This window comes from Taudactylus pleione, unplaced genomic scaffold (assembly GCF_031769625.1).
Source record: "Taudactylus pleione unplaced genomic scaffold, aTauple2 ptg000805l, whole genome shotgun sequence".
In the NCBI taxonomy this organism is placed as follows: Eukaryota; Metazoa; Chordata; class Amphibia; order Anura; family Myobatrachidae; genus Taudactylus; species Taudactylus pleione.
In genome coordinates this window covers 67,175-91,459 of record NW_028285207.1, presented here as the reverse complement: position 1 = coordinate 91,459, position 24,285 = coordinate 67,175, and the positions used below count along the sequence as shown (strand labels likewise).

At 43.8% G+C, this 24,285-nt stretch overlaps 2 protein-coding genes across 3 annotated transcripts in view; one reads left to right on the top strand and one right to left on the bottom strand.

Annotated features, from left to right (window-relative positions):
• LOC148474854 (uncharacterized) overlaps positions 1 to 24,285 on the top strand; it is a 76,614-nt gene that overhangs the window by 42,673 nt on the left and 9,656 nt on the right. The gene's annotated exons all lie outside the window — the stretch shown is intronic.
• Positions 1,283 to 23,251, bottom strand: LOC148474855 (uncharacterized). Of its 2 annotated transcripts, XM_088458090.1 has the most exons (6): positions 23,206 to 23,251; positions 18,176 to 18,321; positions 16,620 to 16,811; positions 15,515 to 16,100; positions 2,321 to 3,037; positions 1,283 to 2,236 (listed from the first exon to the last, which is right to left on the bottom strand). In XM_088458090.1, the coding sequence occupies exons 2-6, from the start codon at positions 18,251 to 18,253 to the stop codon at positions 2,040 to 2,042; spliced, it is 1,770 nt and encodes a 589-aa protein (XP_088314216.1). In that variant the 5' UTR covers positions 18,254 to 18,321; positions 23,206 to 23,251; the 3' UTR covers positions 1,283 to 2,039. The 2 variants fall into 2 exon arrangements, with proteins under 2 accessions (XP_088314216.1, XP_088314215.1); XM_088458089.1 differs by having other exon boundaries at positions 1,283 to 3,037.

Sequence of the window (24,285 nt, the reverse complement as noted above, 5' to 3'; positions counted from 1 at the left end):
CTAGGTCTGTATGTCACCCAGCAGTGGTAGAATGAGCTGTAACACTGTAACCACACACTAGTGCTGTGTCCTAGGTCTGTATGTCACCCAGCAGTGGTAGAATGATGAGCTGTAACACTATAACCACACACTAGTGCTGCGACCTAGGTCTGTATGTCACTCAGCAGTGGTAGAATGATGAGCTGTAACACTATAACCACACACTAGTGCTGCGACCTAGGTCTGTATGTCACTCAGCAGTGGTAGGATGATGAGCTGTAACACTATAATCACACACTAGTGCTGTGTCCTAGGTCTGTATGTCACTCAGCAGTGGTAGAATGATGAGCTGTAACACTATAACCACACACTAGTGCTGTGTCCTAGGTCTGTATGTCACCCAGCAGTGGTAGGATGATGAGCTGTAACACTATAACCACACACTAGTGCTGTGTCCTAGGTCTGTATGTCACTAAGCAGTGGTAGAATGATGAGCTGTAACACTATAACCACACACTAGTGCTGCGACCTAAGTCTGTATGTCACTCAGCAGTGGTAGAATGATGAGCTGTAACACCACACACTAGTGCTGCGACCTAAGTCTGTATGTCACTCAGCAGTGGTAGAATGATGATTCACTAAGCAGTGGTAGAATGATGAGCTGTAATACTATAACCACACACTAGTGCTGCGTCCTAGGTCTGTATGTCACTCAGCAGTGGTAGAATGATGATCTGTAACCACACACTAGTGCTGTGTCCTAGGTCTGTATGTCACCCAGCAGTGGTAGAATGAGCTGTAACACTATAACCACACACTAGTGCTGTGTCCTAGGTCTGTATGTCACCCAGCAGTGGTAGAATGATGAGCTGTAACACTATAACCACACACTAGTGCTGCGACCTAGGTCTGTATGTCACTCAGCAGTGGTAGAATGATGAGTTGTAACACTATAACCACACACTAGTGCTGCGACCTAGGTCTGTATGTCACCCAGCAGTGGTAGAATGATGAGTAGTAACACTATAACCACACACTAGTGCTGTGTACTAGGTCTGTATGTCACCCAGCAGTGGTAGGATGATGAGCTGTAACACCACACTATAACCACACACTAGTGCTGCGTCCTAGGTCTGTATATCACTCAGCAGTGGTAGAATGATCAGCTGTAACACTATAACCACACACTAGTGCAGCGACCTAGGTCTGTATATCACTCAGCAGTGGTAGAATGATGAGCAGTAACACTATAACCACACACTAGTGCTGCGACCTAGGTCTGTATGTCACCCAGCAGTGGTAGAATGATGAGCTGTAACACTATAACCACACACTAGTGCTGCGACCTAGGTCTGTATGTCACTCAGCAGTGGTAGAATGATGAGCTGTAACACTATAACCACACACTAGTGCTGCGACCTAAGTGTATGTCACTCAGCAGTGGTACAATGATGAGCTGTATCACAACACTATAACCGCACACTAGTGCTGCGACCTAGGTCTGTATGTCAATCAGCAGTGGTAGAACAATGAGCTATAAAACTATAACCACAATAGTGCTGCAACCTAGGTCTGTGTCACCCAGCAGTGGCAGAATGATGAGCTGTAACACCACTCTATAACCACACTAATTACTAGGGTAACATTTCCCCCACTCAGAGCATGTAACTGGTTTCTCATCTCTATGAATTCCCTGATGTGTAACAAGAGGTGGTTTCTGTATAAAACACTTCCCACACTCAGAACTAGGGTTGGATATCAGAAACAAATAGTTACCAACCATCAATGTTCATGATCCGTTTGAAGTACTCTTTTCCATTGAAAAGAGGGTTTTGCGACAGTTGCCAGCTATCTGCTGCTGCCTACGATACCCATCCGTAGAGCGTATGAATTAAGCCGAGGACACACAAAAGTGGGGTCTGCAGCTCAACTTCTGTGCCTATTGCAGCTGGTTTTTTTCTATGCAAGGTTTAACCACCAATGGTTATGATGCGATAGCTAGTAGCTATTTGATGTCAGAAGCTTGGCAATCAATCGACACCAAGCTCTGATGTCCATCTCTATTCAGAACATGGAAATGGCCTCTCATTTTTATGACTTATCTGATGTCTAACAAGAGGTAATTTCTGTGTAAAACATTTCCCACATTCAGAGCATTGATATGGTTTCTCACCTGTGTGACTTCTCTGGTGTCTAACAAGATATGATGTCCTTGTAAAACATTTCCTACACTCAGAACACTGAAATGGTTTCTCACCTGTGTGACATCTCTGATGTATAACAAGAGTTGATTTATGTGTAAAACATTTCCCACACTCAGAGCATGGAAATGGTTTCTCACCTGTGTGACATCTCTGATGTATAACAAGATCTGATTTCTGTGTAAAATTTTTCCCACACTCAGAGCATGGAAATGGTTTCTCACCTGTGTGACATCTCTGATGTGTAACAAGATAGGATTTCTGTGTAAAATATTTCCCACATTCAGAACATGGAAATGGTTTCTCACCTGTGTGACATCTCTGATGTATAACAAGATAGGATTTCTGTGTAAAATATTTCCCACACTCAGAACATGGAAATGGTTTCTCACCTGTGTGACATCTCTGATGTGTAACAAGAGCTGATTTATGTGTAAAACATTTCCCACACTCAGAACATGGAAATGGCTTCTCACCTGTGTGACTTCTCACATGTGTAACAAGAGTTGATTTCTTTGTAAAACATTTCCCACACTCAGAACATGGAAATAGTTTCACACCTGTGTGACTTATCTGATGACTAACAAGAGCTGATTTGGGTGTAAAACATTTCCCACACTCAGAAGTGACTGTATCACCGCTATGATCTGTACTATGTGCAGCAATATATGAGTTACCAGAAGTACATTCCTCAAGAATAGAGGGATCAGATGATATATCTGCACTAAGAAGTGATGGATGTATATTTAGGGTTATGTCATTTTCTTCTGGAGATCTTTGTGTGAGGTTATCTTCTAATTTAAAATCTGGACACCAAACAAGATGTCCCTCCGAGGTCTTCCTTGTATTCGGTCCACCTGGTAGAAATCAAATAGTTATCCAAGTATCCCACAGCAAAGGCATCATTAATTAATATTAATCTCACCCCTATTCCCATAGGTTTGTGCTTAGTACAACATCATGCGGAACACTTTGGGCTTCTACCTTTCACACTCATAAACATAATATAGGAGAAGAAAAGAAACAAGCCTTACTAAATAGAGCAGACCGCTACTACTCTACGTTCTTTTTACTAGCCCAGGAGCAGGCCAGCCCTAGATAATGCCCAAGGGAACTTTCACCCAGTTCCCAAGTTATAGGCAAAGGGTGAAAGGTCAATCCCTCACCTCAGCATTTTGGCCATACTTCTTTATGAGGCCGTCATTTCCTTTGACACAAGAAAAAATAAGACAGAAATAAATATAAAAATGTGTAAATACTAATTGATTAAGGATGCAATATATCCTATATATTAATTAAATAGAAAAATTGTATATTAATGTATATGGAAAAAAATAGCTGCTAGTTCCAATGAAGAATAGTGATAGTTCCACAAAAAGAGAAAACAAAACAGAAAACTGCTGATAAAGATATATATACAGTCAGGTCCATAAATATTGGGACATTGACAGAATTTTCAGATTTTGGCCTCTATTCACCACCACAATGGCTTTGAAATGAAACAAACAAGATGTGCTTTAACTGCAGACTTTCAGATTTAATTTGAGGGTAATTACATCCAAATCGGGTGAACGGTGTAGGAATTACAACAGTTTCAATATGTGCCTCCCATTTTTTAAGGGGCCAAAAGTAATGGGACTATCAACTCAAAAGCTATTTCATGGACAGGTGTGGGCTATTTCCTCGTTATTTCATTATCAATTAAGCAGGTAAAAGGTCTGGAGTTGATTCTAGGTGTGACATTTGCATTTGGAATCAGTTGCTGTCAACTCTCAATATGAGATCCAAAGAGCTGTCACTATCAGTGAAGCAAGCCATCATTAGGCTGAAAAATCAAAACAAACCCATCAGAGAGATAGCAAAAACATTAGGTGTGGCCAAATCAACTGTTCGGAACATTCTTAAAAAGAAAGAACGCACTGGAGAGCTCAGCAACACCAAAAGACCCGGAAGACCATGGAAAACAACTGTGGTGGATGACAAAATAATTATTTCCCTGGTGAAGAAAAACACCTTCACAACAGTTGGCCAAATCAAGAACACTTTCCAGGAGGTAGATGTATATGTGTCAAAGTCAACAATCAAGAGAAGACTTCACAAGAGTGAATATAGAGGGTTCACGACAAGATGCAAAGCATTGGTGAGCCACAAAAACAGGAAGACCAGATTAGAGTTTGCCAAACAACATCTAAAAAAGCCATTACAGTTCTGGAACAACATCCTATTGACAGATGAGACAAAGATCATCTTGTACCAGAGTGATGGGAAGAGAAGGAAAGGAACTGCTCATGATCCAAAACATACCACCTCATCAGTGAAGCATGGTGGTGGTAGTGTCATGGCGTGGGCATGTATGGCTGCCAATGGAACTGGTTCCCTTGTATTTATTGATGATGTGACTGCAGACAAAAGCAGCAGAATGAATTCTGAAGTGTTTCGGGCAATATTATATGCTCATATTCAGTCAAATGCTTCAGAACTCATTGGACTGTGCTTCGCAGTGCAGATGGACAATGACCCGAAGCATACTGCAAAAGAAACCAAAGAGTTTTTTAAGGCTAAAAAGTGGAATGTTATGCAATGGCCAAGTCAATCCCCTGACCTGAATCCGATTGAGCATGCATTTCACTTGATGAAGACAAAACTGAAGGGAAAATGCCCCAAGAACAAGCAGGAACTGAAGACATTTGCAGTAGAGGCCTGGCAGAGCATCATCAGGGATGAAACCCAACGTCTGGTGATGTCTATGCGTTCCAGACTTCAGGCTGTAATTGACTGCAAAGGATTTGCAACAAAGTATTAAAAAGTGAAAGTTAGATTTAGGATTGTTTAGTTTGTCCCATTACTTTTGGCCCCTTAAAAAGTGGGAGGCACATATAGAAACCGTTGTAATTCCTCCACCGTTCACCTGATTTGGATGTAATTACCCTCAAATTAAAACTGAAAGTCTGCAGTTAAAGTACATCTTGTTTGTTTCATTTCAAAGCCATTGTGGTGGTGAATAGAGGACAAAATATGAAAATTCTGTCAATGTCCCAATATTTATGGACCCGACTGTATATATATATACACATACATATACTGTAGATTATATATAAAATATGTACATTTATATAACTTTGTCTAGCTATATAGCCCTATCTATTGTAATAAGATTGGGGAAAGAAGGTCCCACTCCTCGGGTAGTTGGAACCTCCAAATACACAGTCAGGAAACAGCACACCAGTCCAGGGTTTTCGTGCAAGCTAGCCTCAGTTTCTGTTGTGCAGTATAAAATGGAAAATATAAAAATAAATCCTAGCCCGTCTGGCCACTAAACAGAATCCCTCTCTCAAAGTGGTAGGGCCTATTTCCCTCACCACAAACATAGGCATATGCACATTACTTACAAGTAATACATGAGCCAAACCCTGACACAGCTTATATGAGCCTCTCACAGCTGCAGGCACTAATTAGCCTGCTCTCAGGCCAGAAAAGATGAACTGTTCTTGTGGATGGAGCCCTCCCTTCACTCTCACATCCACACCCACAGGACCCATTATCCACCTTTCCTTAAAGCCCAAAACTCTCATCAAGCATAAACAGACATTTCCTGAGAGTTTAAAATACATAGGGTCAGAAACTGAGAAATATATTTGCCACTTAGTACTTTACTAGTGCTTCTGTTACTCTATATATACAGTATATCTATTTTACAAGTCGTCTTGAGTGCTGCCATAGATGCTATATATTTATTCCTTTCCTGACTGGGAAAGGTAATTGGTGGGCATGCGGCGCAGTACCGGAGGCAAGCGTGGGTGTGCCGGCATTACCGAGTATCATGCATATGGTAGGGCAGTGAGAAATCAAGAAGCACCCATGTTGTTTGCAAATGAATAATATCAATTTAATATTAATATACAAAGACAGAAAATATATATTAAAAAAATGATTCAAGACTATAAAAACTTCTAGCTTATATAAGCCCCATGAAATACAATAAAACGCATAGATGCTGGTATCATTGCATCATCTACATAGATAAAATTGTGAATTGGCAGAGGTATGTAGACTATCTATGGGTCCCATGAAGAACTGTAGGAATTTCTCATTTACATGAACAGTAATTATCTAAATCTGGAGTTCACAACCACCGGTGGTATTTCTGGATCTTGAAATTTACATAAAAGAAAAAACTATCCAAACAAGACCCCATATCAAGTGAATGGAAACAATATGTTGGCGTACAACAGTAATCATAGACAATGGGTAAATATGCCAGGAGGACAATTCCGACGCTTAAGACGAAACTGTACAGAAGACAATATCTTCATGGAACAAACCAGAGAAATGAAGAAAAATTTTATCCAAAAGGGCTACAAAGAAACAGCATTACAAGAGCAAATAGACAAGATCTCAAAACTAGAAGAAAATAATTAACTACAACTCAAAAACCAACAACAAACAGAAACACAATCCATTTTAATCACACAATACAACGGGAACCATAAAGAAATTGAGAAAATCCTGAATAACCATTGGATGTCTTATTATTGGATGAAGAACTGAAAAAAAAGTTCACCAACACAATCAAAAATCGTGTACAGAAAGCAAGAAATTCAAAACAATGTCTAACACAAAGCTTCTTCCCCACATTAGGGCAAAAAAAAACCCCATAAAACAAGAAAGGAGCCTACTTCTGCCAGGCTGTAAAAAACAAACATCAACCACGAAACCAGCTCAAATTTTCCAATCAAGTATCACAAAAAAAGAATTTAAAATCAAGAACTGTATGTGACACTGAGGGAGATATATACTTATTGGAATGCCCACGTGGCACCCAATATGTTGGCCAGACAAAAATAAAAAGAATATCCGAACATCTGTGTAATATACAAAAAGGACTGAAAACAGAGCCCCAAAAGGGCAAAAATTTGTTGGTATACAGAAAGATATACCCCACTGGAGAGAAGAAGATCTGGTTAACTCTCAAGAAGAATGAAAGGAAATGGATATACCAGTTACTAACGTCGGAGCCTAATGGTCTCAATATAGACATTGAACTCAAAGCCTTTTTAACATAATTTTAACACAATTGCAAACACGTTCACAACACATAACATTTTAACTTCAGTGATCTCTCATTCTCTTCTTTTATCGCCTATTTTGTATTTATCCTTTGATTTATATTTTATTTTGTCAAAATAAAGCACAGCAGTATATTGTTTTTAAATATGGCTTATAGGAACATGAGGTTGCTGCTATAACAGGGCACTTCAGGTTCCAGTCATTCCCAATTCTAAATAAAGTTTTTTATTCAAAGACCTAAAAAAATGACAGCAAATATCCTTGAAAAAGCATCCCAACGAATGTGAAATGCGCTGGTTTAAGCGTGGACAGTGCGAGAGAATACTAGCTGGAGGAGGTGAGACCCTTGTGAAGAGTAACCCGGCATCTGACATCACAAAGTGCCGCGACTATACGACCGGGTCCCAGCCACATATCGGTGACTGCAGGGAAAGGAGGAATGCCGACCTCAGGTAGGGGGAGGTAGGGATAGGGATACCCTCAACCCCAACAGGGTGAAGAACCCTCTGAAAAGCGGACACTGGACCTCCTATCACCGCACCCATAAAGCCCTAAAAGGCTATAAACATTAACAATATACACATAGTGGCCATAATACCCACTTTTTAACCATATATACTGTTGATGCTGAATTTTGTGCTTATGTTTACCTAATTATTTTATTAACATACATTGACACTAGCGCTCAGTCCAGCCTTTGATGCTGTACACATAACCTAATCTATTTCCCTAACTGAGCTGCTTATCTCCAGTGCAGCACGCCAATCCTTTTCTGTTCATAAGAACGTTGCAGGTCAGTTTCACTAAACATCTCATCAAGACAGAACAAGGCAGGTCCAGGCAAGAGGAAAAGGAGAACCAGTGGTTAATGTCAGCCCCTGTGCTGACATTATCCACCGGTCCCTGGACTCTATGCACAAGTAATGTATGCCCTTGTGGTCTATTGGAGTCCCGGACGGACCTGTGTCCGCATCGGCGCCTCTGGTCTGTCTCCAGAGACCGGCGGCGAGACTGGGGACAGAGGAGCCACGCTAACCAGGTCACGTTCGATGCCCCGCCGAGTTGCGGTGCCGCAGAGGGGTGATGGAGCAGCAGCACAGATATCCACAAGACTGTCTAGTACTGCTTGCTCTGTTTAGGGGCCTATCCCCTACACAACTTTTTGCACGATCCAACCAAAACCAGGAGTTTTTGGTCGCATTGAACAGAAAGTTGTGTAATGGATAGCCAGGAAGGACCAGCGATGCGCGTGCACTCTGGGTCCTTGCCGACCCCGACTATCTACTGAACATGCCCGTCAACCTGATGACGATCGTCAGGTTCCGCATGTTCAGAGATAAGAGGTCAGTCTCTGCACTGAATGACATTCAGTGAACATCGTTCAGTGCGGGCACTGCACCTCAGCGACCTGAAGGTCTGAACGCTAGTCGTTCAGTCTTTCAGGTTGCCTAGTGGATAGGCCCCATTACAGTAAAGTAAAATAAAAAGAAGAGATATGGTAAGAACTTACCTTTGTTATCTCTCTTTCTACGAGGTCCTTAGAGTCCACAGGGATACCTTGGTGTATAGTAATGGCAGAGGCATCCGGGCACCACGCAGTTAATTTTTTCTTCCCAGGATGCACCTGGCTTCCACTGTATACCCCGCCTCCCAGCCAGAAGATCCTCAGTTTAGTAGTAAGCCAAAGGCCAGAGGAGGAGAAAATAAGAAAGTAGAACTCAAGAATCACATTCTCACACAGAAGTAGACTGAAACTGGTGACCAGAGCGAAGCCCAGCTGAAGCACAGGTGCGTCAGGGCGGGCGCCCTGTGGACCCTAAGGATCTCATAGAAAGAGACATAACAAAGGTAAGTTCTTACCATATCTCTTCTTTTCTACTTCAGGGTCCTTAGGGATCCACAGGGATACCTTGGGGATGTCCCAAAGCAGTCACTTTAAGGGTGGGGACGCTTCTGTGCAAAAAGGAGAATCCACCGCCCAAAGGAAGCATCCTGAGAGGCGAAGGTATCAAAAGCATAATACCATAGAAAAATATGAACAGAGGACCACGTAGCCGCCTTGCAAAGCTGAACACCCGAGGCGCCACGGCGAGCTGCCCATGAAGGACTCACAGACCCTCTATAGTGAGCAGAAACAGAGGGCGGCACTGGAATGCCTTCCAGAGTGTAAGCCTCAGAGATCGCCATGCGAATCCACCTTGCCAAAGTTTGCTTATTGGCAGGCCAACCCTTCTTGTGGAAACCGTAGAGGACAAACAAAGAGTCCAACTTCCGAAGGGAACTGGTAGGGTCCACGTAAATCCGTAGAGCCCGTACCACATCCAATGAGGCCTCACCTGCTGAAAGGTCTGGTGAGTTAAAGGCCGGTACTATAATATCCTAATTAATGTGGAAACTAGACACCACCTTAGGAAGGAAACCAGGGCGAGTCCGAAGTTCTGCCGTCCCAGTGAAAAATTAGAAAAGGAGGGCGACAGAAGAGAACCCCCAAATCTGACACTCTTCTGGTCGAAGCAACAGCCAGAAGAAACACAGTCTTCGCTGCAAGCCACTTGAAGTCCACTGAGCCCAGAAGTTCAAATGGAGGTCCTTGGAGAGCCCCAAGGACCACAGCCAAATCCCAAGGAGCCACTGGAGGGACAAAGGGAGGCTGAATGCGAAGGACACCCTGCCTAAAGGTGCGAATATCAGGAAGCGTAGCAATCCTACATAGAAATCACACTGACAGTGCAGAGACATGTACCTTTAAGGAGGCGAGTCGAAAACCCTGATCTAAGCCCATCTATAGGAAAGCCAGAACCCTGGATATCCGAAACACCTGGGGATCGACCCTCTAAGGTGACACCATTTAAAGTAGGTATGCCACACCCTGTGGTAAAACCTGTAGAAGCCGGTTTCCAAGCTCTGAGCATGGTGTTAACTGCAGAGCTGGAAAAACCTTTCGACCTTAGTAGAGATGGCTCAAGAGCCACGCCGTCAAAGACAGACAACCCAGGTCCGGGTAAAAACAAGGATCCTGAGACAACAGGTCCAGATGTTGAGGTAACATCAACAGAGAGACTCTGAAAATCTGAATACCAGTGCCGTCTGGGCCAACAGCAGGATTGTGCCACATTCCAGCTTGAACTTTCGAAGTACTCGAGAAAGAAGGGACACCAAAGGAAAGAGGTACACAAACTGGAAGGTCCACTTGACTGACAGAGCGTCTACCAGGAGAGCGCCTGGTCTGGACCCGTACACTGGCAGTTTGTGATCGTGTCGGAAGGCCATGAAGACCACGTCTGGAAGGCCCCACCTTTCCACTAGGAGTAGAAACACCTCTTGGTGAAGAGACCATTCCCCGGGATGCATGTCATGACAGCTGAGGAAGTCCGCTTCCCAATTGAGGACTCCAGGAATGAACATTAACATTGCAGTCATGGCTGGAAGATGGCCTTCCGCCCATGTCAGAATGTGGGAGACTTCTGTGACTTTGAGTTCCTCCTTGGTGGTTGATGTAAGCCACTGTCGTGGTGTTGTCCGACTGTACATGCACAGATTTCCCCTGAAGTATGATTCCGGCTTGCAACAAGGCTCGGAAGACTGCCCGTAATTCCAATATATATTGGCAGGACAGACTCCTCTGCAGCCCACCGACCCTGAAATGTGTGTGGACTGTCACCACGCCCCAACCCCGAAGAATGGTATCGTCAATAGAGTCCAGTCCGAGATCCAAAAAGGGCGCGAGATGCCTCATCTGTAGCTACCAAGTCAGAGACAACCGGACCTTCGGAGAGAGCATTCTATTGTCTGTGCTTTTATCCGCTGAGGTAATCCATCCCACCTACAGAGGATTAACAGTTGCAGAGGTTGCGACTTAAACTGGGCATACTCCACCATGACGAAGCTCGATACCATGGATCCCAGTAGTTGCATTGCTGGGTGAATGAACACCTTGCTACCCTGGAGACATTTGCATCTGCAAAACAGAGATCTTGTCTGGTGTCAGAAAGATCCGTTGCTGTCGTGAATCCAAGAGGGCACCCACATGGAGCATTCTCTGAGACGGATTCAATGAGGACTACTTCCAATTAATCAGCCACCCGTGCGACTGGAGCACCGAGATGGTAAGCTGCCGTTGGTGGAGAAGTACCTCTGGAGATACTGCCAGCAGCAAGAGATCGTCCAGGTAAGGTAATAAGCGGATCCCTTGTAGTCTCAGATAGAATGCAATTACCACTATACTCTTGGTAAACACCTGAGGGGCCGTTGAGAGGCCAAAAGGTAGAGCCCGAAACTGGAATGTTGTTGCCATATAGCTAGTCTGAGAAACCGCTGGTGCGAAGATGCAATTAGGATATGCAGGTATGTATCCTGGACATCTAGGGATGCCATAAATCCCCCAGTTCCATCGCCAGTATCATGGAGCGTAGGGTTTCCATCCTGAATCGAGGTACCCCGAAGAATTTGTTCAGGGACTTGAGATTGAGGATAGGTGCTATGAGCACCAGAAAAAGGTTTGAATAATATCCCTGTCACCTTTGCAACATTGGGACAGGTACAATGACTCCTGCCTGTAGCCAGGAATGTACTGCTTTCTGGGCCTGCAAGGCTTTGTCCTCGTGAGGACTAGTCGTCGGGCTTGGCAGCCGGACACCTTGCGCTCCAAGCCTGTTTCTTGGGCTTGCCAGTCTGACTGACTCTTTTAAACCTTACCTTGGGCCCTAAAGGGCCGAAAGGACACAGTTCGTGACCCGGCAGGCATGGACGCAGAAAGCAGGCATGCCGTCGAACTGAACTTTACCATTATAAGGTATGCAGAGCCACAAAGTACGGTGAGCCGCAAATTGCGGCCGCCGACCCCCTTGAGGATAGGAAAGTAACATCCAAATCAACCTCATTAATATATGCGGCTGAATCACGGAGATTGCCCACCAGAGTCACATGGTCGCTATTAGCGTCTGAAGACAGGGACTCCTCTAGGGAGTCTACCCAGGACTCCATAGCTCTGGCTACCCAGCAGATAGCCATAACCGACCTGGCCACCGCACCCAACAGGGAATAAATAAACTTCAGGCAACTTTCCACCCTCTTACCTGTAGTGTCCTTTAAGGAAGATATGGAAGGCATAGGCAAAGTCACGCTCTTGACCAAGCGCGTGACATGCGAATCCACCACAGATGGAGATTCCCATGTGGCAAAATACTCCCCAGCAAATGGATATGCGTGAGCCAGGCGTCTTTGTGTCTGGAACGCTTTCCGGGAGTTTTCCATGCTACCTCCAAATAATCCACTAGTTGATCAGAAAAAGGAAAAATGGTAGCAGTAATTCTGCTTGGATATAGAAGCCGGAGGATCATCCTCCTCTATGGTCAAGACCGAGCCTACGGTCATGGGGCACATGGGTTGCACAGCATATATAGCACAACCCGATCAGGTACTTTGAGCCTGATTGCAAATTCCCAAGGGTTGGGAATCTGTGCATGCACCAGACCCATACTGCAAATGTGCTACAAATCAAGCTTTGCTCTTCCAAGATAATTAATAAGCGCCTTCTTAAACCATCTGCAGTTGTCATGCAATGTTCCAAAAAGACCAAGCCTCACAGATCTGAAAATGGCTGTGCACCAACGCTTCCCATCCAACCTGATGCAGCTTGAGAGGTGCTGTAAAGAGGAATGGGCGAAACTGCCCAAAGATAGGTGTGCCAAGCCTGTGGCATCATATTCAAAAAGACTTGTGGCTGTAATAGCTGCCAAAGGTGCATCAACAAAGTATTGAGCAAAGGCTGTGAATACTTATGTACATGTGATTTCTTCGTTTTTTTTTTTTTTATTACATTTGCAAAAAATCGCAAAAAAATTTTTTACACGTTGTCATTATGGGGTATTGTGTGTAGAATTTGAAGACAAAAATTAATTTATTCCATTTTGGAGTAAGGCTGTAACATAACAAAATGTGGAAAAAGTGAAGCGCTGTGAATACTTTCCGGATGCACTGTATTTGTGCAATATTGTCTAGATAAAATCACCAATACATCCAGAGGGAAATGTGCCATAACCACGTGGTCCCGTTCCTAAAATAAACATGTCATATGATCATCTGACAAGAATGGTGAAAATATTCACTCTAGTGCACCCAAAATAACTGGAAAAACAAGATAAATCCAAACGTAATATGATTAAAATATATCATTCACTTATTTGAAAAATCTTTCCAAAAACATTGAACATAATAGACACCGACACTCTCCATCAGTCTGTACAACGCGTTTCGTCCTAACCACCAGTGTGGTCCGTAGGACTTCCTCAGGGTTATATACAATAATAACAGGCCTAAGTTCTTCTACACTGTGACCTTCATCTAAAAATAGAAACCAGTGTAAATACTATGTAATAAAATGTATAGCCTGAGTCCTAAGACCTCCATCTCTAGAAGATGGCACCTCTATTAAGGTGGAGTCTTAGGACTCAGGATATCCGTTTGCAGCCATTTTGACCTTATTGCTGGTGTTTTACACTAGTCTCTAATTTTAGATGATGGTCCCTCTAATATAGTGGAGGGTTGGTGCACATTTTGTAAGAGCATCACACAGACACATTACTGTTGACCCACTCTGCTACACAAGAATGCAATATAAAGTCATGTGTGTAGTATGATCTTAGGGAAAGGGGAATCACATCTTATTCTGCTTTACTATTGCAGTATTAGTATACACATATAAAGAATGAACTAGTATGGTATTATTATTCAAGAAGATAATCTCACATGTGGTAGAACACAGGTATGGGCGCAGAGGGGTGGGACCGGGTACTAATTACCCAGACCCAGGCTTGCTGGTGTGGCCGGGCTCCCCTCCCTCTTACCTTACACCAGCCCAGCACATGTTGCAGCAGCCTCTTGTGCCTGTAGGGGGGGAAGGGGGGGGGGTGATCGTGCCTCCCCCTGGCTTTTCACAGAGCGGAGGGGCTCACAGCGCACCACTACAAAATTAATATTTTTCCTTTTTTTTTTTTTTTGTTAAATCGCAAGGGACATGGCCACACCTCAACTGATTAGTCATTGCCCCCCACCCTGGGATTTGGCGCAGCTCTTTACGGCCCTGAACACAGGTAGGATCATGCCGACATCCCTTCTACTGATGTATGAAATACACCAGAGAGTGTGGGGAGGAGACTGGACAGATCTCTGGGCTGGTAACACACAGTGACATGATGTGAGGGGGGAGCATGAGTATAATAGGGACTGATGGCTCCTGATATATGAGAAACACCAGAGCGTGTGGGGAGGAGACTGGTCAGATCTCTGGGCTGGTAACACACAGTGACATGATGTGAGGGGGAGAGCAGGAGTATAATAGGGGCTGATGGCTCCTGATGTATGAGATACACCAGAGAGTGTGGGGAGGAGACTGGTCAGATCTCTGGGCTGGTAACACACAGTGACATGATGTGAGGGGGAGAGCAGGAGTATAATAGGGACTGATGGCTCCTGATGTATGAGATACACCAGAGAGTGTGGGGAGAAGACTGATCAGATCTCTGGGCTGGTAACACACAGTGACATGATGTGAGGGGGAGAGCAGGAGTATAATAGGGGCTGATGGCTCCTGATGTATGAGATACACCTGAGAGTGTGGAGAGGAGACTGGTCAGATCTTTGGGCTGGTAACACACAGTGACATGATGTGAGGGGAAGAGCAGGAGTATAATAGGGGCTTATGGCTCCTGATATATGAGATACACCAGAGAGTGTGGGGAGGAGACTGGTCAGATCTCTGAGCTGGTAACACACAGTAACATGATGTGAGAGGGAGAGCAGGAGTATAATAGGGGCTGATGGCTCCTGATGTATGATATACACCAGAGAGTGTGGGGAGGAGACTGATCAGATCTCTGGGCTGGTAACACACAGTGACATGATGTGAGGGGGAGAGCAGGAGTATAATAGGGGCTGAGGAGGATGTAGAAGAAGATGATTTTACTGACTGAATTATTTTTTGTATTTATAATCAGCTAATCATAGTGATGTATGCAAGATATGTAGTCATTCCCAAGTTCCATCCTCATAGGAGTTTACTATCCAAATACCTGAACACACAGGTGCATTGTGTCAGAAGTCAATTAACATACCAGTATATATTTGGATTGTGGAAGGAAGTCCACATAAAACTGGGAGAACATACAAACTCCACACATATAATACACTGGTTAAAATCAAACCGAACACTATATTATGGTGCAGAAAGAGAATGTGACTTTTTTCTGTAATAAGTGTTTATTACTTACCTGTGTTGATATCTGTAAAAATGTCCTCCTCCTTACACTGCTGATCACCCCTCACATATGTCTCTTCTTCTCCCTCTATATCTTCTGCCTTCATATCAGTTACATGTGTCTCTTCTCCCTCTATATCTTCTGCCTTCATAACAGTCACATACATCTCTTCTTCTCCCTCTATATCTTCTGCCTTCATATCAGTCACATACGTCTCTTCTTCTCCCTCCGTATCTTCTGCCTTCATATCAGTCACATACGTCTCTTCTCCCTCTATATCTTCTACCTTCATATCAGTCACATATGTCTCTTCTTCTCCCTCTACATCTTCTACCTTCATATCAGTCACATATGTCTCTTCTTCTCCCTCTACATCTTCTGCCTTCATATCAGTCACATACGTCTCTTCTCCTCCCTCTATATCTTCTGCCTTGTTATCAGTCACATACGTCTCTTCTCCTCCCTCTGTATCTTCTGCCTTTTTATCAGTCACATACTTCTCTTCTTCTACCTTTGTATCTTCTGCCTTGTAGTCAGTCACATACATCTCTTCTTCTCCGTCCATATAATTTATCTTAATATTAGTCAGATCTTCACCCTAATTAAATCAGAGAATAAAAAATTGCATAATGTCTGATGTCATTACTTGAGATTACACAGTATAATATCAGTGTATAAGACACACAGCTTCTGTACAGATCATATAGTGACAGTCACTGTGGAACCCTAAATCCCATCTACCTGATGCTCCTGTGGGGTCCTGTGATTCTCCTCTGTACTATCCTGTGAATGAAGAGGACGGGGACATCTCTCTGGGGTATATCGGTTACTGACACACTGTGACTGAATATATTGTATATATGTAATTATCACGTGATGTGGCCCCCATACATGCTCTCCCCTGTAATATAAATGACAGTCTCCTCTTACCCAGTGATGTGAGGGGCTGGTGATTCTCCATCATCACGTCCCTGTACAATCCCCTGTGTTCCTCTATATACAACCCCCTCCTGCATTGAGACATAGACAGTGACATCCTGACACCTTAGAGGAACCTGACACACACAATGACACACCCCCTGGTGTTACTGTATAACGTCCCATTCCCAGCAGTCACCTCTCCAGCTAACAGCTGAATGATATTGTTGGCGAGTTCCTGGATCTTCTGGTCATTGTGTCTCTGCTGTATCAGTGAGTGAGGTGGAGGCACCGTGATGGGGCTCTGGGTCCTGCTCAGTCCTCCTGACACACGGGGATGGCTGCTGGGTGTCTCAAACTCACCGGATGTCTTCTTCACTACTGTGTAATCCTGTGTATTGGGGAGACATCAATAATAAAAAGGTCAATTAAACTCCACCTAGATGAGGCTGTTTATTTAGGTGTTCATTTTGCATAATATATAAAAAGACTATTTTACAAAAGCATATCTTGTAATAAACTCCTATATATAGGAAAATGTCAAGTGTATAGTATCTCCTGCAGCTTGGACATCTGTGTGTCAGTGACAGAAACAAAATTACATACTGCAAACAATGTAATAAATCCCAACTCCAGTGAGGACTGTGGGACTGATACTATATCTGAGACCGGCTCCCTGCTGCTCGGTTATTACTATAGACATATGTGATGTCACTGTGACACTCCTAGATCCCCTCACCTCCCAAGTCATGTCCGTTTTATTACTATAAATATAAGTGATGTCACTGTGACACACCCAGACCCTCTCACCTCCCCGGTAATGTCCCTGTATTATTACTATAGATATAAGTGATGTCACTGTAGAACTCCCATATCTCCTCACCTCCCCAGTCATGTCCCTGTATTATTACTATAGATATGTTATGTCACTGTGACACTCCCAGATCCTCTCACCTCCCCAGTCATGTCCTTAAATTATTACTATAGATATAAGTGATATCACTGTGACACTCCCAGATCCCCTCACCTCCCCAGTCATTTCCCTGTATTATTACTATGTATATAAGTGATATCACTGTGACACTCCCAGATCCCCTCACCTCCCCAGTCATGTCCCTGTATTATTACTATAGATATAAGTGATGTCATTGTGACACTCCCAGATCTCCTCACCTCCCCAGTCATGTCCCTGTATTATTACTATAGATATGTGATGTCACTGTGACACTCCCAGATCCCCTCACCTCCCCAGTCATGTCCCTGTATTATTACTATAGATATAAGTGATATCACTGTGACACTCCCAGATCCTCTCACCTCCCCAGTCATGTCCCTGTATTATTACTATAGATATAAGTGATGTCACTGTGACACTCCCAGATCCTCTCACCTCCCCAGTCATGTCCCTGTATTATTACTATAGATATAAGTGATGTCACTGTGACACTCCCAGATCCTCTCACCTCCCCAGTCATGTCCCTGTATTATTACTATAGATATAAGTGATGTCACTGTGACACTCCCAGATCCCCTCACCTCCCCAGTCATGTCCCTGTATTATTACTATAGATATAAGTGATGTCACTGTGACACTCCCAGATCCCCTCACCTCCCCAGTCATGTCCCTGTATTATTACTATAGATATAAGTGATGTCACTGTGACACTCCCAGATCCTCTCACCTCCCCAGTCATGTCCCTGTATTATTACTATAGATATAAGTGATGTCACTGTGACACTCCCAGACCGTCTCACCTCCCCAGTCAGCAGGTAGATGATCTCCAGGGTGAGATGTAAGATCCTCTCAGTCTTATGACTTCCGTCCTTGTCCATCCTCAGTGAATCAGTGAGAATACAGAACGTGTGACGTATAATAAAGACTCTGGTTCCTCACAGCAGGACTGTCAAGGAATAAATATAACACATATAATACACATCACAGAGAACACAATCAGATATGTAATACTGGGCATCCAATACACAATTTTCTGTGAGATATCTGTCCAATCTGGCTGGTTGGTAATGTATGGGAGCAAATGACAGTCGATCATATGGTTTTAAACATTGAAAAAAGGACAAAAAATATTGTCCAAATTCGTTAAATTTGTGTGTTTTAACCAATTTGTCTGAACAACCATTTTTGGCTATTTTCCAGTGTTTTTGAGCAAATGGACGATTGTCATTTACTCCCATACTATACCAGGTTTTCATTCCAACCAGTCAGATTGGACAGATATCTAACAGAAAATTCTATAGTGGATGCCCAGTATAACACTGAGTGACCAGTAAGTTTCCCCTTATCCATAGAGCCCTGGTCAGTATCTGTCAGAGGCTCTTATGACCCAGCCCCATAAGGCGCCTCAGAGGCCATCACAGAGCGCTGTACTGTATAAGGTTACACCAATGCTCCTCTCCTGGCCGGGGGTCTTATTCCCCCCAGACACAGATTTGGTGCAATTTCACGCAAACAAACACATTAATTAGGGATGTTTTGTTTTACATTTATTCCAGAAACTGAATATGTGACTATACTGAGGTCATACAGGTAACAGGGGTGTGAGGGGAGAGTACACAGGAGAGCAGAAGGGGTGCAGATATGGGGAGAGGGGAAGTAACGTAGGAATACAGAGCACACAACAGGGGGTGTAACAGCTGTACAGAGGTGTCAGTAACACAGGGGAGGGGAAGGGAACAGAAGAGGTTAATAACACAGGGATAGGACAGCAGGCAGCCCAGGGGACACACAAAGGGTTACACAATACAGAATCCCATCAGTCACTCTGCACAAATGATGAAATGACAAATGACCGCACCTCAGATGTATGTTACATGTGTGACCAGCCTGCCGGCCGTGTGTGTGCAGCGTAGGGTGGGGTGAGACATGTCCTGGGGGATAATCAGTGACACTCTGAGGATCTGGGGACTGTCACAGCCACTGGCTGTCTCTGAGAGACTCTCTATTGCTCAGGATAACAAGACGCCCTGACAGACAGTCTCAGCTCAGGGAGTCAGGGGAAATTGTGGTTGTGCTGTCAGGTGTTATTATATAATAGGAGTGAGGTAAGAGTATATAATAATAACACATTACATTTATTATAGACAATAACACATAAAACAAACCAATGCACTTAGATGTATAATGTCAGTCTCTCAGGTGTATATCTCTATGTTATAAGGAAATATAGTTACACACCCAGTAACTGTGCAGAGAGCTCCTGTAACAGAGTATTAGGATTGTAGTAATACGTTTGTACATAGTGACACAAGGTATAAATGTCACATTCCTCTGACTCTAATCATTACCAGCCCGAGAGAGAAGAGAGTTACTGTGCGATAGCTGAGTCAGGGATAATACATGGTCAGTAATAAGATCATTGGTAGAAGGGGATATAATATGTCATGTACCTGGCACAGAGATCACAGACCCTTTGGACACATCCTCTAATCATAAATTACCCCAAATGTTTTAGTAAGTTTCGTACTTTGGTAAAAACGACCGCGCAGATCTTGGGTGAATAAAAAAAAAAATCACTGAAAATGGTTTTAACGTATCGGGTCTGATTTTTCGGATGTTTTAAACATCACATTTGGTTACAGAAGGCGGTTTTTTAAAGGTTGTTAAAATTGCGTATTTACAACACAAAAATATACTTGCGCCCGTTTTAACGTACAGTAATTTCCTGGGGAAAAAAAGATTTCTATCATTTTCAAAGTTTGCTTTTTTTCACCCAAATTTTGTGCGGCTGTTTTTTTACCAACGTTTGCAACCTACAACATTTTGGGGTTCATTTCTCATTAGGGGGGGGGGTGTCCAAAGGTTTCTGAAAGAAATCCCCACAATTAAAGTAAAAAATAGAGATTTAGCATTTTTTTTCATCCAGATCTCGGATGGAGAAAACTTTTTTCCATTTTTTTTCGCCATTTTCACCTGTTTGCCGTTATCGCCTGTTATTTGGGTAAAATCAGCCATTTTTGCCGTTTCTTTTAGCGAAAATTGTCCGATTTCAGCGATGTCGAAAAAAACTGCCATTGTCGCCGGTAACTGAAGAGAGTTTAACTATATTTTCTTGTAGCATAAAGATATACACCTGAGAGAATGACATTATACTTTTAAGTGGATTGGTTTGTTTTATTGTCTATAATAAATATAATGTTATTATTATATACTCTTACCTCACTCCTATTATATAATAACACCTGACAGCACAACCACAATTTCCCCTGACGGTTGCTTATAATTAGGGCATCACGGTCGCCCTTAGGAGGCTGCTGACTTGTCTTATTGCTAATGTGGGTGTAATACTGACCTCTGGATGGATACTGGCGCTAATTATACCTTACTAGTTACAGCTCAGGGAGTGCCGCCTTATATCCTTCCCCAGCTCCTGTTATGTATCATATGGTATATACAGTACATACATGTTATACCTATTATGTGTTATTCCCTGACCTCTCATTACTGTTATTATTACTCTGCAGCTGCTGCTATAACAGGAAACCACGTGTCACTCCCTCTGTACAATAATAACAGGACACTCGCCCTGTATAATAATAAGAGGACAACACAGGCTGCTCCCCCTGTATAATAATAACAGGACACCACAGACTGCTCCCTCTGTATAATCATAACAGGACACCACAGGCTGCTCCCCCTGTATAATAATAACAACAGGACACAACAGGCTGCTCCCCTGTATAATAATTAAAGGACATCACAGGTACCTCCCCCTGTTTAATACTAATAACAGGACACCACAGGCTGCTCCCCCTGTATAATAATATTAATAGGACACCACAGGCTGCTCCCCCTGTATAATAATAACAGGACACCACAGGCTGCTCCCCCTGTATAATAATAATAACAACAGGACACCACAGGCTGCTCCCCCTGTATAATAATATCAGGACACCACAGACTGCTCCCCCTATATTATAATAATAACAACAATAGGACACCACAGGCTGCTCCCCCTGTATAATAATAACAGGACACCACAGGCTGCTCCCCTTGTATAATAATAATAACAGGATACCACAGGCTGCTCCTCCTGTACAATAATAATAACAGGACACCACAGGCTGCTCCTCCTGTACAATAATAACAACAGGACACAACAGGCTGCTCCCCCTGTATAATAATAACAGGACACCACAGGCTGCTCCTCCTGGATAATAATATTATCAGGACACCACAGGCTGCTCCCCCTGTATAATAGTAACAGGACACCACAGGCTCCGCCCCCTGTATAATAATAACAGGACACTACAGGCTGCTCCCAATTATTACTAACAGGACACCACAGGCTGCTCCCCCTGTATAACAACAGGACACCACAAGCTGCTCCCCCTGTATATTTATAATAACAGGACACCACAGGCTGCTCCTCCTGTACAATAACAGGACACCACAGGCTGCTCCCCTTGTATAATAATAACAGGACACCACAGTCTGCTCCCCTGTATAATAATAATTACAGGACACAACAGGCTGCTCCCCCTGTATAATAATAACAGGACACCACAGGCTGCTCCTCCTGTATAATAATATTATCAGGACACCACAGGCTGCTCCCCCTGTATAATAGTAACAGGACACCACAGGCTCCGCCCCCTGTATAATAATATTATCAGGACACCACAGGCTGCTCCCCCTGTATAATAGTAACAGGACACCACAGGCTCCGCCCCCTGTATAATAATAACAGGACACTACAGGCTGCTCCCAATTATTATTAACAGGACACCACAGGTTGCTCCTCCTGTACAATAACAGGACACCACAGGCTCCTCCCCCTGTATAATAATAACAGGACACCACAGTCTGCTCCCCTGTATAATAATAATTACAGGACACCACAGGCTGCTCCCCCTGTATAACAACAGGACACCACAAGCTGCTCCCCCTGTATATTTATAATAACAGGACACCACAGGCTGCTCCTCCTGTACAATAACAGGACACCACAGGCTGCTCCCCTTGTATAATAATAACAGGACACCACAGTCTGCTCCCCTGTATAATAATAATTACAGGACACAACAGGCTGCTCCCCCTGTATAATAGTAACAGGATGCCACAGGCTGCTCCCCCTGTATAATAATAATAGGATACCACAGGCTGCTCACCCTGTATAATAATAATAACAGGACACCACAGGCTCCGCCCCCTGTATAATAATATTATCAGGACACCAAAGGCTGCTCCCCCTGTATAATAGTAACAGGACACCACAGGCTCCGCCCCCTGTATAATAATATTATCAGGACACCACAGGCTCCGCCCCCTGTATAATAATAACAGGACACCACAGGCTGCTCCCAATTATTATTAACAGGACACCACAGGTTGCTCCTCCTGTACAATAACAGGACACCACAGGCTGCTCCCCCTGTATAATAATAACAGGACACCACAGTCTGCTCCCCTGTATAATAATAATTACAGGACACCACAGGCTGCTCCTCCTGTACAATTATAACAGGATACCACAGGCTGCTCCCACAGTATAGAAATAAAAACAGGACACCACAGGCTGCTCCCTCTGTATAATAATAATAATAATAATAATAACAACAACAACAACAGGACACCACAGGCTGCTCCCCCTGTATAATATTAACAGGACACCATAGGCTGCTCCCCCTGTATAATAAAAATAACAGGACACCACAGGCTGCTCCCCCCGTATAATAATAATATTAACAGGACACCACAGGCTGCTCCCCCTGTATAATACTAACAGGACACCACAGGCAGCTCCCCCTGTATAGTAGGACACCGTTACCTGCTGTTGCCGGACACTTGCCTCTAGTTGCCTCTACCTGGCTGGCTCCGGCATGTCTATGACAAAATGGCAGCTAAAGCCCCTGTGGCCCCGCCCCCTCTGTTCTGTGACTGGGAGACTATAAGAATATGGCCGCCAGTCACCGTACATGAGGACACCATTAGACTATACTGCTATTACTCTAGTGATGAAGCTGTGAGCGGCTGGTACAGGTGGCTTCTGGTTACAGGACGTCCCTCCTACTTTGTGCCGCTTGATTGGCTACTCGCTGCTGCCAATCACCGCACTGAGGGGAATGAGAGGGCGGTCAGTATGGTATAGCCATAGCTACAGGGAGATGAGATGGAAGGGGCGTTTCAAACTGATGGGGATCTAGCTCCTCCCATAAGGAAAAGGCAGAGAGCGGCCATTGCTGTGTCTGGCAGTAGGTAAGGGGGTTTACTATTTTTTATATAGGGGGAGTAGGTTGTGGTGCTGCATTATCATCATACAGGTAGAGCAGGCTATGGTGTAATATATAATACTGGTGGAACAGGTTTTAGTGGTCTGTTATTATAATACTGGTGAATCAGATTTCTGTAGCTGTAGCAGTTTCTGGTGCTGCCTTACTATCAAGCAGGTAGATCAAACACCAATGTTACATATAATACAGGTGGAGCAGACCCTGGTGTTGCATATAATACAGGTGGAGCAGACCCTGGTGTTACTATAATACAGCTGGAGCAGCCACTGCTCGGTGGGTAACAGACTATAGAGAAAGGGAGGTGACCGATGCACTCAGACCCCCCATACAGAACGTCTCAGCTGTAGGTGGAGGTCAGTACCCTCAGTAGGTGGTTATTAGTGTGGAAGTGACAGAATACACAGAGAGACACCATAGTGTACACCGGGTGATGTATAAGATGCACAGACGTCCTCTGTAATAGGCCCTGCTGAGTCCTCACCTGTCTGAGGATTTCTTAGCTTTCTTTTTATTCCTCTAATTATCACCAACCGGCATGGAGCTCCCTCTGCTCCCAGCACTTTCTCTATTACACTACCCTGTGTGTAGGGACCAGTGTTTCCCAGTGCCGTCCTCAG

Excerpts from the sequence above, each read along its gene's own strand:
- LOC148474855 (XM_088458089.1), bottom strand. The coding sequence starts at position 18,253 with ATGGACAAGGACGGAAGTCATAAGACTGAGAGGATCTTACATCTCACC. Across the intron at positions 16,812-18,175 it reads TCTACCTGCTGACTGGGGAG|GATTACACAGTAGTGAAGAA; the intron begins GTGAGACGGTCT and ends CCCAATACACAG. Across the intron at positions 3,038-15,514 it reads TTTTACAGATATCAACACAG|GTGGACCGAATACAAGGAAG; the intron begins GTAAGTAATAAA and ends GATTTCTACCAG.